The sequence below is a fragment of the Mustela lutreola genome, chromosome 4, assembly GCF_030435805.1.
Source record: "Mustela lutreola isolate mMusLut2 chromosome 4, mMusLut2.pri, whole genome shotgun sequence".
NCBI classification, from domain to species: domain Eukaryota; kingdom Metazoa; phylum Chordata; class Mammalia; order Carnivora; family Mustelidae; genus Mustela; species Mustela lutreola.
Window position 1 is genome coordinate 190718415 of NC_081293.1, and position 14807 is coordinate 190733221.

The following is a 14807-nucleotide window of genomic DNA, read 5'->3' on the forward strand; positions in this document are numbered from 1 at the left end:
TTTACTTTTCATTATTGCTTCTCAAGCATTTCTCATCTCTCCTTCCTTAAAACCCCCAACATCTTGGATGGTGTGCAAGATGGCCTAGCTGATGACAGGACTTCTCAGTCTCTTCATTTGCTCACTTCAATGATCATTTCCCCCAGTGCATCTCAGATACATCCACTCTTTATATTCTAGACCTGTAATCACAAATAGTTTGAACCACCTCCAAAATCACTCTCTCAAACATCCTACTCTATCCCACAACCTCCTCTCCTTCCATCCCTGGTGCTACCCTGCAGCAACTCTTCAACCCCATTAGAAACTATAATACTTTATACTTGACTTTTCCTCTTCTCCTTCTACTGTATTAGTACTTTTCATACCTGGGCATGGGGGAAAAGGAATGATGTCTACTCTGCCTCTTTGAGTGGCACAGAGAATCTAAAATATTCCTGACTCACATCAAGAAGCATTACAATCATAGACTATGTCTTGAGGTCCTTAAGGCCATCTCAACTAGGAGGCCTGTTAACTTTTCTTTTATTAAAAGAGTTGGTGTTTTTTATTGCTTGTTAGTTTCAACCATCAGTCACATAGCTAAGGTTTTTGTTTGTTTGTTTAAGTAGGCTCCACGTTGGGTGAGTTCAGTGCAGGGCTTGAACTCATGACACTGAGATCAAGAACTGAGCTGGGATCAAAAGTCAGATGCTTAACCCACTGAGATACCCAGGAGCCCCCAATCATAGTTAAATTCTTGATGACTAAAAAAGCAAAAAAAAAAAAAAAAAAAGAGAGAGAGAGAGAGAGAGAGAGAATGTTCAAGAACGTCTAGAATGTATGATCTGATCTCATTGATGTGTAGAGTGCTTCATTTCACAGGCATGAAAAAGTTAAAAAACAAACAAATATGTTTGTTTGTTTTGTAGAGATGATCAGGAAAAACTGTCAAGGGGAACATGATTTGTATGGTATATAAAGTCATTTAAGAAAATTTAAATTAGTAGGGGCTCCTGGGTGGCTCAGTTGATTTAGCATTCAACTCTTGATTTTGGCTCAGCTCATGATCTCAGGATCATAAGATCAAGCCCCTGCAAGGGGTTCCCCATTCAGTGGGGAATCTACTTGGGATTCTCTCTCTGCCCCTCTCTCTGTCCTTCCCCCAACTCATGCATGCGTTCTCTCTCTCTCTCAAATAAAGAAATAAATCTTTAAAAAAAAAAAAGAAAAAATTAAATCAGTAAAATTCCTTATTTAAGTTTATATACACTTGCATATATTTGTACAAAGGAAGGAGGGAGTTGTAAAATGTACCTCTAATCGTTTAGGATGAAGCTACAGAGGAAGAACAGGAAGAAGATAGTTACCCTTGTCTTTGTCCATTTTTCTTTCTAAATTTGAAATACCGCTCACCTACTATACAAAATATGGGTAATCTACAAAGAAGAAAAATTCACCAGTTAGAAGAAAAAAAGAGAATTTATAAGCAGAGCAAGGAAGAGCCAAAGCTATGGGAACCTACCAGGTTTCAGTCCAAATCTAGGGCTCACAGCTGAGGCTGGCTTTTTAGTGCCCGTATGATAGAGATGACACAGGACCTATAATGACATCTCCTGCATTCATCCTGAAGCTTCCAAATGGTCACAGGCTTTATAGACCAAAAGTTATTATAACAAAAAGACCCTGAAATTTAGCTAGAAAAGTGAGAGTTTGGTCAGGACTTTAAGTGCTAGATAAAAGGGAAAAGTTAACAGAGAGAAACTGAAATTCTAGACTGTCTTATATGTTTGTGGAACAAAATATTACCCTTCCTGTGTGGTGGAAGCTTATGTTCAGAAATTGACAAAAAGGTCTATAACCATTGAAACTCTTGGGGACCCAACAGTAAGAAATTCATACGGTCCAGGGAATGGACTTCTGCTTCCACCCAAGATGTATCAACATAAGTTGATTTAACCTCCTACTTGAAACAGCTAAAACAAACAAACATAATATATGAAACAACAGTTTTCAAAACATTATGAATCGAGCAAGAAGGTATGGCGATCCCTAAGAGATGGGAAGGGACTGGGCTGAGCACTATGGCCATCTACCTTGCTACCTGGAGTAGGGCCACGATGGGTTCCAGGAGGGGAAACACAGGTGGAGCCTGGAGAACACCCTGAGTTCAGAATCTCAGTTGAAAATACAAGGACTGGGGCGCCTGGGTGGCTCAGTGGGTTAAGGCCTCTGCTTTCGGCTCAGGTCATGATCCCAGGGTCCTGGGATCGAGCCCCACATCGGGCTCTCTGCTCAGCAGGGAGCCTGCTTCCTCCTCTCTCTCTGCCTGCCTCTCTGCCTACTTGTGATCTTTCTCTGTCAAAAAAATAAATAAAATCTTTAAAAAAAAAAAAAAAGAAAAAAAGAAAATACAAGGACTGAAGGAGAGATGCTTCTAGAAGCTTTTCTATTGGCCACAAGGAGGCATTATGGTGTCACTGATAGCAGAGAGTGGTAGAGAATGTCCTTAATACTCACTGAAGTGTGGGTATAAATAGAGGAGTTGCAGGGCTTGACTTCTGTATCAAGGTGGGAATCATTTGCAACCATCCGTCATCCATCTGTGATGACAATAGCAAGACACAAAGACATTCTCTCGTAGGTTTATAAATAATAGTTTAGCAAAAGCTCTTCCTGTGTTGAGGAACCTCTGACCTGCCTTACAGGGTGTAAGAAATGAGGAGTGAAAGGCCCACATAAGCTTGGGGCAGATATAGGAAGAGAGGCAGCATGAGGCAACACCACATCTGCTCCACACGTGATCTGGCCAAGCCCGGGTTCAGCTGCTAAGCCAGAAGCTGTGTGTAAGATCACAACAAGGAGTGACCCTTGCCTTGGTGAAGCCAACAGCAGTCATCGCAGGCAGATCTACCTGTCAGGGACGGGAGACTCTGCACCCCCATCTCTCCACCCAGAGATCAGAGTCTGGAGGAGACAGAAGCTCCATTCCTGTTGGTCCTGCCATGGCTCCTGAGCTGCTCCACTGTGTGGCCTTTTGTCTCCTTGGAGCAGGTGAGTCCTGGTCAAAAAATACATCGTTTGACTAGAGCTATCTTGTCCTCAGTTTTGTACCTTTATTTCATGGCAGCAAAAGCAATCTCTTTCTTTATTCTGTCTCTACATTTTCTTTCTCCCTCTGCAGGTCTCATGGGTGCCATGGTCATCCAGAGCTCAAGATACCAGGTTACGAGGGTGGGGAAACCAGTGAATCTGAGCTGTTCTCAGAATATGAATCATGACAGCATGTATTGGTACCAACAGAAGCTGAACCAAGCCCCAAAGCTGCTCCTCTACTACTATGATAAAAACTTTAACAGAGAAGCAGAAACCTCTGATAACTTCCAGGCCAGCCGGCCCAACACTTCTTTCTGTTCTCTCAACATCCTCTCGCCAGGCTTGGGGGACTCAGGAGTGTATCTCTGTGCCAGCAGTAAAGACACAGAGCTGTAGTGTTACCTCTCCCCTGTGCATAAACCTCTCTGTTTCCCGGATCCAAGATCCTCCTCTAGATCAACCCACCTGCCCATCCTACAACAACAGTAGGAAGCGGGTTTATGGCAGTCATCCCTTTGTTTGTAGAGAAGCTGGGCAGAAACCTACGAAAACCACTGACAGTTAGACCAAGAGTGGAAAAGTGGTTACACTCACCTGGTGTTCAGTTTGTGGTATTTCCCCAGGATCACCTTAACCACTCATTCTCTTCTCTTTGGTACATAAATAGGAACTTTTTAAAGACTGTTTTGTGGGATGTCTGGGTGGCTCAGTAGCCTCTGCCTTGATCTCAGGGTCCTGGGATCGAGCCCTGCATTGGGCTCTCTGCTCAGTGGGGAGCCTGCTTCTCTCTCTCTCTCTCTCTCTCTCTGCCTGCCTCTCTGCCTACTTATTTTCTCTGTCTGTCAAATAAATAAATAAAATCTTTAAAAAAATAAAAACTGCCTTGTTTTTTAAGCATAAGAGACTCTTAATCTCACAAAACAAACTAAGGGTTGCCGGGGGAGGGGGTTAGGTAGAGAGTGGTTGGGTTATGGACATCGGGGAGGGCATGTGCTATGGTGAGTGCTGTGAAGTGTGTAAACCTGGCGATTCACAGACCTGCACCTCTGGGGCTAATAATACATTATATGTTTATAACAAAATTTAAAAAATTATAAAAAAATAAAGATCAAGTGATATGATCAATGGAAAAAAAAAGCTTTTGTTTTTTAATAGAAGTTGGAGACCTGGAACTATGAAAAAGGGCAGTCCTGACCAGACAAGAGGTGGACCCATTCTCATGAATCCTTGCCCTAAGGGGAGGAAAGTGCCCTCAGAGACCCTGCTGTAGTGTCCTGGATTTCTGGTCAAGTAGGGAAAACATGAAGTTGAATGAACTGCCTGGCACATGTGTTATTCACAGTGTATTTAACTATGGTGCATGATATAAATTTGCCTATGAGCCATTTAAGTGGCAGGTATTTAAGTGGGGTGTTTTACTACTGGGTATTCACCCCAAAGATACAAATGTAGTGAAAAGAAGGGCCATCTGTACCCCAACATTTATAGCGTCAATGGCCACAGTCACCAAACTGTGGAGAGAACCAAGATGCCCTTCAACGAACAGTTGGATAAAGAAGATGTGGTCCATATATACAATGGAATATTATGCAGCGATCAGAAAGGACGAATACCCAACTTTTGTAGCAACATGGACGGGACTGGAGGAGATTATGCTGATGAAATAAGTCAAGCAGAGAGAGTCAATTATCATATGGTTTCACTTACTTGTGGAGCATAAGGAATAACATGGGAGGACATCAGGAGAAGGAAGGGAAAATTGAATTGGGGGAAATCAGAGGGGGAGATGAACCATGAAATACTACGGACTCCAGGAAACAACCTGAGGGTTTTGGAGGGGAGGGAGTGGGGGGATGTGTGAGCCTGGTGGTGGGTATTAAGGAGGGCACGTATTTCATGGAGCACTGGGTGTGGTGCATAAAAATGAATCTTGGGACGCCTGGGTGGCTCAGTGGGTTAAGCCGCTGCCTTCGGCACAGGTCACGATCTCAGGGTCCTGGGATCGAGCCCTGCATCGGGCTCTCTGCTCAGGAGGGAGCCTGCTTCCTCCTCTCTCTCTGCCTGCCTCTCTGCCTGCTTGTGATCTCTGTCTGTCAAATAAATAAATAAAATCTTAAAAAAAACCTGAATCTTGGAACACTGAAAAAATTAAATAAAATTTTAAAAATATATCAAAAAAATAAATGTGGTGCTCTAAAAGAAATATTAAGATGACTAGATTTTGCCCTACATTTTTAATATTATTAAAAAATATCAAGTACTCAACTTGTTTGAAATAAAAGGGATTTCTGGAATGTATTAGAACAGCTTTCTGAAAGCCAGTATGTGTCTTATGGCATTTAAGAGACTGAAATACTTATTTTTTTTGACAGGCAGAGATCACAAGTAGGCAGAGAGGCAGGCAGAGAAAGAGAGAGAGAGAGGAGGAGGAAGAAGCAGGCTCCCTGCTGAGAAGAGACACCCCCCCCCCCGTGTGGGGCTCAATCCCAGGACCCTGGGATTATGATCTGAGCTGAAGGTAGAGGCTTTAACCCACTGAGCCACCCAGACGCCTTGAAACTGAAATACTTATGATGGCCGATTGAATAAATACATATATCATCATTTCAGAAAACAAAAAGTAGAGCTGTGGGATGCTTTCTTGAGAGGTTGGAACTGTGTCCTCATCTTAATTCTGAAGAACACACAGATATTCCTACTAGGCAGTGGCTCACCACATCGCCTTGTATGGTCATCAACAGCATCATATGCTTCCAACTCTTTAATCAAGAGCTCAAGAAGTACTACCCAAGATCTGATTTGGGAACTAAGTAAAATTCAGAGAAGCTAAACGCTGTCATCTGAGCCACCCACCATCACTACAGCCGTCTGTTTTCCTTTCTTTCGCTCACTGTATGTCCACACTTCTTTCCTTACAAACAGTGAAGGCTGTGTCTCTATGCTTCTATGTTTCAAATCTTCTGTCAAAGGAGATGTTGGGGCTAATGTCTTGGGACCCCTTCCTTCATTTGTGATTCCATGACAAGATTTAGGAAATTGATGCATCTTGAGCTAAATGGCAAAAGAATTCAACCAGGCGGCAGATTAGACATTCTTTAGGTGATGTGAACACTTGACATCCTCTAGAAGAAAGGGGGGAAAGAAGTGAAGAGCAAAGATTCAGTTCATTCCAGGCCCAGATAAAGCATGAGGCCCAGGGCTGGAGATGCAGATGCTCTGGGCTCCTTGTGACCAGATTGATTCTTACTGCCCAGATGAGGAAGGAGGATGTGGAAGGCGGTGGATTTGCTGTAGCCAAGCAGCTCATAGAGAACTGTCTCGTTCTCTAGAAGGTGTGGTCCCTAAAAGTGTGAGAACACACCTAGGGAAGGAGGAAATTAAAATCTTAGGAGAGGGGATGCCTGGGTGGCTCAGTGGGTTAAGCCGCTGCCTTTGGCTCAGGTCATGATCTCAGGGTCCTGGGATCGAGTCCCACCTCAGGCTTCTTGCTCCGCAGGGAGCCTGCTTCTCCCTCTGCTTCTATGTGCCACTCTGCCTGCCTGTACTCTATCTCTCTGACAAATATATAAAATCTTAAAAATAAAATAAAATATTAGGAGAATCTGATAGAAAAAGCTACAACAGACACACAAAACCACAGTCTTGGATGCTCTGGGAGTTTGAAGAGAGTTGGGGAGCAAGAGTGAGTGTTATCTGTATTGTATTATATTGCATTGTTTTTATTTTACGCATATTTTATTGTGGCCAGAACACTTAGCATGAGATCTACCCTCTTAAAAATTTTCCATCATATAGTATATACATATAATGGCATGTTATTTAGTCTTGAAAGAGAAGGCAATCCTGCAATACATGATGACATGAATGACCTTGAGGACATTCTGCTGAGTGACCTAAGCCAGTCACAAGAAGACAGGTGCTGCACGATTCCACTTACATGGTAAGGAGTGGCTTCCTTCTGGATGATGTCTCAGCCCAGCTGCAGCCTCTCCTGATCGTGCCCATTTATGCTCGGGGCTTTCATTTCCCAGCAGCTAAAAGAGAACGTCTTGTAAGAACAGAACTTCCGTGAAGGTCCAGGGCCATCAGATGGATTTATAGACACCAATTATTTTCTGGAACTGACAGTTACTTCAGTAGAACTTACTACAGACTGTGACCCCTACGGAGGGCCCAAACCGACCTAAGAAAGAACCATTACTTCAGACCCTCCAAGAAGTAGATGCCAAATCTGGGTCAATCATGCAGGGCGTTTAGCTGAGAAAATGGGGAGAAAGCTGAAGGAAGCTGGGGGACCATCATGCCGTGATGCAGATCTGACATCTGTAAGGAGAGAGGGAAGGAAGAGAGAGAAAAGGCAGAAAATGGGAGGAGGGAGGCTATGTAGGAAGAAAAGTAGGTCGTGGGCTGCAGTACAATTCCAAGCAAATCTCAGCAAGAGTGAAGCATGAGGGATAGCACGGAGGACATTGGGAGATGGAAAGGAGAAGTGAGATGGGGGAAATCAGAGGGGGAGACAAACCATGAGAGACTATGGACTCTGAGAAACAAACTGAGGGTTTTGGAGGAGCGGGGGGGCGGGAGGTTGGGGGAGCCTGGTGCTGGGTATTAAGGAGGGCACGGATTGCATGGAGCACTGGGTGTGGTGCATAGTCAATGAAGTTTGGAACACTGAAAATAAAATAAAATAAAAATCTTTAAGAAAAAAAAAAAAAAGAGTGGCAGGTCCTTAGGTCAAAGAAGAGCTATGCGGCTCCCTGTCCCTGGGGACTGCCTCTCCCCACCGGCAGAACCTCTGCACCATGGCTCCAGAGATGGGGGTGGGGACACTGGCCCACTTCTTTTGCAGGGAGACCCCTGTTCTCTGAGGGTCCCTGGGTGGGGAGGTAAGCCCTAGGCTTTGTGACTTATAGCTCCCAGTGTGGAACCTCCATGCTATGAGCAAAGCAGAATGAGAAAGATCGGGGACTGTGGTCTTGGCCTGTTGTTTCTGGAATGGGGGTCCACCCTATGTGTGAGCACTGGGTGGAAAAAGGGAGCTCAGACCCCTGGGTTGCACTTGCTAGGAGAAGAGTTCCTACATCAGGGAGTTGGCGGGTCTGAAAGGAGCTGGTAGTCTGTGCTGGGAGAAAGGGAGGGAACCCTGTGTCCTCAGCCACACCCACAAAGACTAGAGCTTCCACCACCTGAGCTTGGGGGTGGGAGGCGGGACACATGGCTCAAATGCCCCAGAGTCTCACTGCTGTGACTGAGAATTAGATTTTCTTAAATAAGTGGTTCCTCATTTGCTGTATATTTTGGAAATAACCTTCAAAGGCTTTCAGTGGTGGCTCCTAAGTGTCCAGCAGTTTGCTTTCTATCTCTGGGAAGACAGTACCCTAATCTCCTTGTGTGGCCTTTCCAGAAGTGCCTCAAACTGTACACAAACAGGGGCCAGCCCTGAGCTGTCATTTATCACCTCTTGCTCTGGTGTGATTTTGTCCCACTGAGAAAGCATGGCTGCTCTGGGGAGGCTGGTGAATCCTTTCAGTTTCATCCTATACAGACACTGATTCCTCCTCAGACAAAAATTCACTACGGTCCCTCTGAACATAAGCAGATTCTACCTCCCCGGTAGTCTTCCTCACTGATTCCCACTGCTGTGTTCCCTCAAACTCATAACCTCTGTCTCCTCGACTAGGAAAATGTGTCCTGCTCTGTGTCTCCCCCTCACCGTGTCTGGACATGGCCCCATTTTTTTCTTGCTTTAGAATAACAGACACTAATGACTGCATATGGTTGTTTCCTATAATCGACTTGTTTGTTCTGTTTTTTACTTGTATAGAGCAACACAGCAAAGACTGTTGGTTTCTGTGAAGTGACCACGTCACAGAGCAGCTGGTTCTAGGGGGGAAGGGGTATGAAAAGCTTCAGAGAAAGCTTCCTGCCTCTTTTCTTTCCCTAACACCATCATGTGCCCAGTATTCATTTGCTCCTTGGTCTTTTGGCTCTTGAATGCAGGTAAGCCCTCGTTCTGAACTTGTCAGCCCCAGCTCTAAGACATTCCTTCCTGTCACCAGACTCCATCAGGGACTAAGCCTCCAACTTCCGTCTGCTTTATTCCCAGGTGCCCTCCATGCAGAAGTCACCCAGACTCCAGGACACCTGGTCAAAGGAAAAGGACAGAAAGCAAAAATGCACTGTGTCCCAATAAAAGGACACAGTTACGTTGACTGGTATCAGCAGATCCCAGCAAAAGAGTTCAAGTTCTTCATTTCTTTCCAGAACGATGCCATCTTTGATAAAACAGGAATGCCCGAGAAGAGATTTTCAGCTGCGTGTCCCCAAAACGCATCCTGCAGCCTAGAGATCAAGCCTACAGAGCTGCAGGATTCAGCCGTGTATTTCTGTGCCAGCAGTGAATCCACAGTGTGAAGTATTAGCTAATCTTCATACACAAATTTTGTGGGTCTGGCTCAGGAAACAGCTGTCATACTAGATTGGAAGGAAATAATAGAAACTAAATAGAGCTAGCTTAAGCCAAATGGGAATTTATTGCAAGGTTATATGTATGTCCCATAGAACCCCCAAAACAAGAACACAGGAATTTCTCAGGAGCAAAGTAGAATAAAGTCCTGGAACCATGACGGGACTGATTTGATGGCTCTTACTTCTTTGTCCACCTTTTTGGTCTCATTGTTCTCCCCATTATTATAAATTGTCTTTCCTAGTTTTTAGGTCTCCTAGCAAATGGAAGTCACAGATTCCAATGTCTGTACCCCCTGCCATGTTGCAAAGGACCAACTTGACTTTCTCTCATGTAAGGTCACAAATCCAGAAAACAGAGAACAATTTGATCCTGTTTTACTCAAGAGCATGTTCTTGGGAAATTCAGCTTTAGCCAAGGTGTTTGGATTATTTCAAACAACATAGCAGCTGGAGGCCTGTCACTTTGACCTTATGGATCACTGACTTTGAAGACAGGAATCTTCTAGATAGGGCTAGTAAACCTAGTACCAGTATACCTAGTAGGTATCCATTATAGGGGAGGAGTACCAGATACAGAGAACATAGGGAAAAAAGAAGGAATTAGAAAGGGGATTGAGATCCCTAGTTTTTAGAATAATGTCAGATCAAGTGAAGACTCTAGTTAATTTCTTTTCAAGGAGTTAAATCCAGATAATACAAAAAACATGCTAATTTTCAGTGTGATAACTTCACACCCTACTAAGTCAGTAATTAGTTTCTATGGAGCTAAGGAAACAGACAGATTAATGTGCCCTCAGTGGAAAAATACCTGATGTGCAGACAATTGAAAACTGATGTGCAGACAATTGAAAAATCCTCTGGTATGTGATCCAAATTATAACGACGGACAAGGCATTCAACATCAACAGAAGGGAAAGAGGTACTCCTGCATTAACTCTACCTGGGGAGGTCACTGCAATTACATAGAACAGACACAGAATTCAAAACACCTTTGTTAAGATTTAATGATGCATCCTGTTTATAAAACTGTTCATTTCAGGATGCCTGGATGGCTCAATCAGTTGAGCATCTGATTCTTGATTTCGGCTCAGGTCATGATCTCAGGGCTGTGGGATTGAGCCCCACAGCGGGCACCACACTCAGCAGGGGGTCTGCTTAGGATTCTCCCTTCCTCTGTCCCTCCCCCTTGTCTCTCTCTATGGGATGAATAAATAAATCTTTAAAAAAATACTTTAAAAAAAAAAACCTGTTCATTTCTACACCACCCACCACTCAGCTTTAGACAAGTTTATATATTCTCTCTAGTCACTTCTGTTCTTATCTCAATATAAGTGGAACCTGGTTGTCTTACCCCCACAAGTCCAAATTTACTTCATTTCTCAGGCAAAATTTCATTCTGACCTCTTGAAACATAAGCTCTCACTTTCCTGGTCTACCTCATGTTATGGCTATTTATTTCAGCTTCCTTTTCCAGCACTCAAAAGTGAGTCTTCTCGAGTGTCCATTTCTGTTCATTTCTAAGTAACAATGGTACAGTTAGTGACCCACACTTCCGCTTTCATTTCAGAGGAATTTATTCCTCTGGGTGCCGTCTTCAGCTTTTTTGTGGAATATTTCCATTCTTACAAAACTATTCTCCTGAATCTTAAAATTTTAAACTTGCTGGACTAAAGGCTGTTCCTTTTTCCTCCTACTTGACCTCTTTGAAGAATTTCATAGTATTGACTGTACCCCAAAGCCTGGAAACTTCTCTTTGCTTAGCTTCATTCACCTCATTTTCAATTAGGTCTATTTCCCATCTATTCTTTTTTGCAAATGTAGTTTCCAGAACTTAAATCTATCCACCAGCTACTCTCATTCCTAGAAAAATTTTTCTTGTTCCTTAAACTTTAATTATCTAATGTAATGCATTAAATGGTCTTCTCTTTTGTTAGTTTGGTCTATTAAAAATCTCCATTGAAACTGTTGTCTGAAATAACTTCCTTCCTCAGTATCACTTAAGGGACAAATTAAACAGATAGATTCTAGGATAGGATCAGAATTTGAGAGTCAGAATTTCTGGAAGTGGATTATAGGAACACATCTACTTTTACCAAGCCTCTGGTGGGGCTCGTTCATGGTGAAGTTTGAGAACTACTGCCAGTCTTTCTAAGATTTGTAAAACAGCCCTCCAGCACATTCTACCATCTTCTTCTTGCTCCTGTTATTCTCACTCTTTTCCTCTTTTCCACCTCCTCTTGTGTCTTCCTTAAAACTTCACTTTTCCTGAGAATGTTCAAGTGTGTTTGGAACCTGTTTACATCATTCATGTAACAAAATAAACATGAGGTCACACATTTGGACCAAGGCTCCCCCTTTCCTGTGGAAGGTGCCTTGAGATGGTGGGTATTCCCAGGGACTATGGCTTCACAGCTGGATTCCACCTTGTGGAGCCAAATAAACCCAAAACATCCATTCCTCTCTGCTGCTGTGCATCAGAAACCATTGCTGGAGAGCCTCATCCTGCTAGTGATCTTGCCTTGGACACTCGGTTCCTCTGCTGGGTCACTCTCTTTCACCTGGGGGGTAAGTGAGCTTGGGAATGCTTGGGAATTTGTGTCGATGCTTTCCTAGGTGCATTTACTATGGCTTCTTTCTTCTCCCACAGGACACACAGACTCTGTAGTCAGCCAGATCCCCAGCCACAGGGTCACCAAGATGGGACAGAGGAGGATTCTGAGATGCGATCCAATTTCTGGTCACATATTGGCTTACTGGTGCCCACAGAATCTTGAGGCAGGAAATGGAGTTTCTGATTTCTGTCTAAAATGAAAACACGGCAGCTAAGTTGGGATCCCCAAGGAACGGCTCTCAGCTGAAAGACCTAATGGAATGTCTTCCACCCTAAAACCCATCCCGCGGAGCTGGGGGACTCAGCTGTGATCTCTGTGATGGTGGCCTTGGCAAGGTGCAGTTGAGCCAGTTCCTTCCAGGGCAAAAACTTACTGGCTCATCTCCTCTCCCCTGAGCTTTTGGGAGATGTCTGAAAAGGCCACTGCCCAATCTTCTGCCTCAGAAGAAACAAAGAAGTAGGTTGATTGTGTGGTTCCAGCTACAAGTAGGAGGGGGCAAGACTATAAATTAGCTCTTACATTATAGGGTGGTCATGCTTTGGGACCTGGGCTTCTGAAACTCTAAAAAAAATGCAGAATTAGGTAGTCAGTAGATTCCAAGTTTAGAAATAAGCCTCCCCCCCCAAAAAAAGGTTTGACTACAGAGACCTGATATCTGATATTGGTATTACCTTACCAAACATCCAAGAAATCCTACTGATTTTCCCTCAAACATGACTCCTCTGTAGACTCTTTCCCTCCACAGAGGCCAATGACTCCCTTATTTGTGGAACAATAGAATGTGGACCACTACAGGTTTATTATAATCCATAAGACTGACCGTCTCTCAAGGGCAGTGATTTAATGGAAATAACTTTGAGGGAACAGCAATCACAACCCTCTTGAGAGGAAAGAAGCAGAAGAAACACGGATTAGTATTCCCCACTCAGAGACTCTTTCAGGAAACTCAAGTTTCAAATCCAGGGGAGCATTGGGTTTGACTCTATGATTTCCCAAATTTTATGGTTCCCTTCTCTCTTGAGATCTTGGACCCACAGAGAGTGGAATTAGAGTCAGGATACCTGCTTCCTAATCTAAACTCTGGCTTTTTTTTTTTTTTTTTTTTTTTTAGCTGCAGGATGTTGGCAAGAGCCTTCACCCCTCTATGACTCAGAATTCTCCTCTTTAAAATTAGAAACTTGCACAACTTGCTCTCCAAGATTTGACATGAGGATGACTCAGGATATATCTCCATGTTTCCCACACGTGGGACCACTAGGGACTGCTGTAGAAGATATATTGCTACCATCTGGCAATTATTGAGCAAACTGGAAGGTTGATAACACACAACCAGGGAAGATCCGGTTGGAAGGGGCGGTCTGGACCAGGCACAATGCTGTGTCTCAGCATTGACGCAGACTTGAAATGCGGTCATGGCAAAGAAAATGGTATCTATCTGCCGCCATCTCCCCCACTGTTATCAGATGGCAGTAAAGGAGTGCGTCAGAGAGTCGACCACGTAGAGCGGTCAGATGCTCTGGTTCACCTTGGCAGCCCTGGTTCAGAGCCGTTATCCTGGGGAAATGATTAGTAGCACACTCTTTCACATATTAAAGGTTCCCAGTTCAGACAGTAAGCTAAGAAAGCCATTGTAGATTATGACACAAACTATAGCATCTCTCTGTTAAAAGTAAATCGCTTCTTCATATTATACTGAATTTGGTTCAAGGAAATTTTATTCAGACATTTGTTAAAGTGATAAGGCAGACTTCACTCGAAAGAAATGCAGCAGTGGAGTACTGCCTTAGGGAGAGAGAGCAGGCTCAACTCCAGCTCCAAACAGGAAAAATGAGAGTTTATAGCCAAGAAGCAGGGAGAGGGAGGGGAAGTGGATGGACAGTTACCCAGAGGAGACAGCAGGGTGTGGGAGGTTTTTGGGTAAACTGAGCTAGAAGGACTCTCGCTGAAGGCACACCAGGATGCTCAGACATCACCTGGGGGACAGTCTCTGGAGACAAAAATTTGGTCCTACATCAAGGGTACTCATATATTGAGGGTAGGAAATTCTGACTAACCACCACAGCAAGACTCTTGCTTGAACACGTGAGGATTACCCAAGAATGGGACCTAACTGGGCCCTTGAGATACAGAATGGACAAAATCTTAACACTTACTTGTTGTGAGATGTGAGGGAGATGAAAGGCACGAAGATACCCTTAGGTTTCAAGAATAGCAAGATGGTCAACAAATCTAGGAATAAAAATGAAAAAGAACCTTTAATAAAAGGTCATTTTGAAGTTGACGAACACTTGAGGTACCCACCTGGATGTTCTTATCACTAAAAGAAACTCCCTTTCTCTTCTCTTCATGGCCAATAGGCTTTCCCACGGCCGGCCCATATTCCAAGGCTCACACACATATGCTTGTGCAAACACATGCATACACCCGCTAAGATGTCCAAGGAGAGGCACACACCTGCTTTTCCTCCCCTCACTCCTCCCCAGCAGAGGGCACTACTGGATCTAAAAAGCAGTCTAATCTATTTTATTTTCACTAACAATTTTGTTTTAATACTGCCCCTACTTACCTGAATCTTGTTATACATAACAAGAACACTCTTCTAGAGAAGTAAAAACTAATCCATATTTCCACTTTTACGACTAAGGGCAGATA

The 14807-nt window shown here is 43.7% G+C and overlaps 2 gene segments (V, D, J or C); both read left to right on the forward strand.

The window, feature by feature from the left end:
* Positions 1 to 14807, forward strand: part of LOC131829868 (T cell receptor beta constant 1-like) — a 145841-nt gene that overhangs the window by 36222 nt on the left and 94812 nt on the right.
* LOC131829867 (T cell receptor beta constant 1-like) overlaps positions 2552 to 14807 on the forward strand; it is a 116034-nt gene continuing 103778 nt past the window's right edge. Inside the window, 2 exon segments of the C gene segment in view lie at positions 2552 to 3033; positions 3164 to 3467. Of these exon segments, the coding sequence occupies positions 2985 to 3033; positions 3164 to 3467 (353 nt within the window).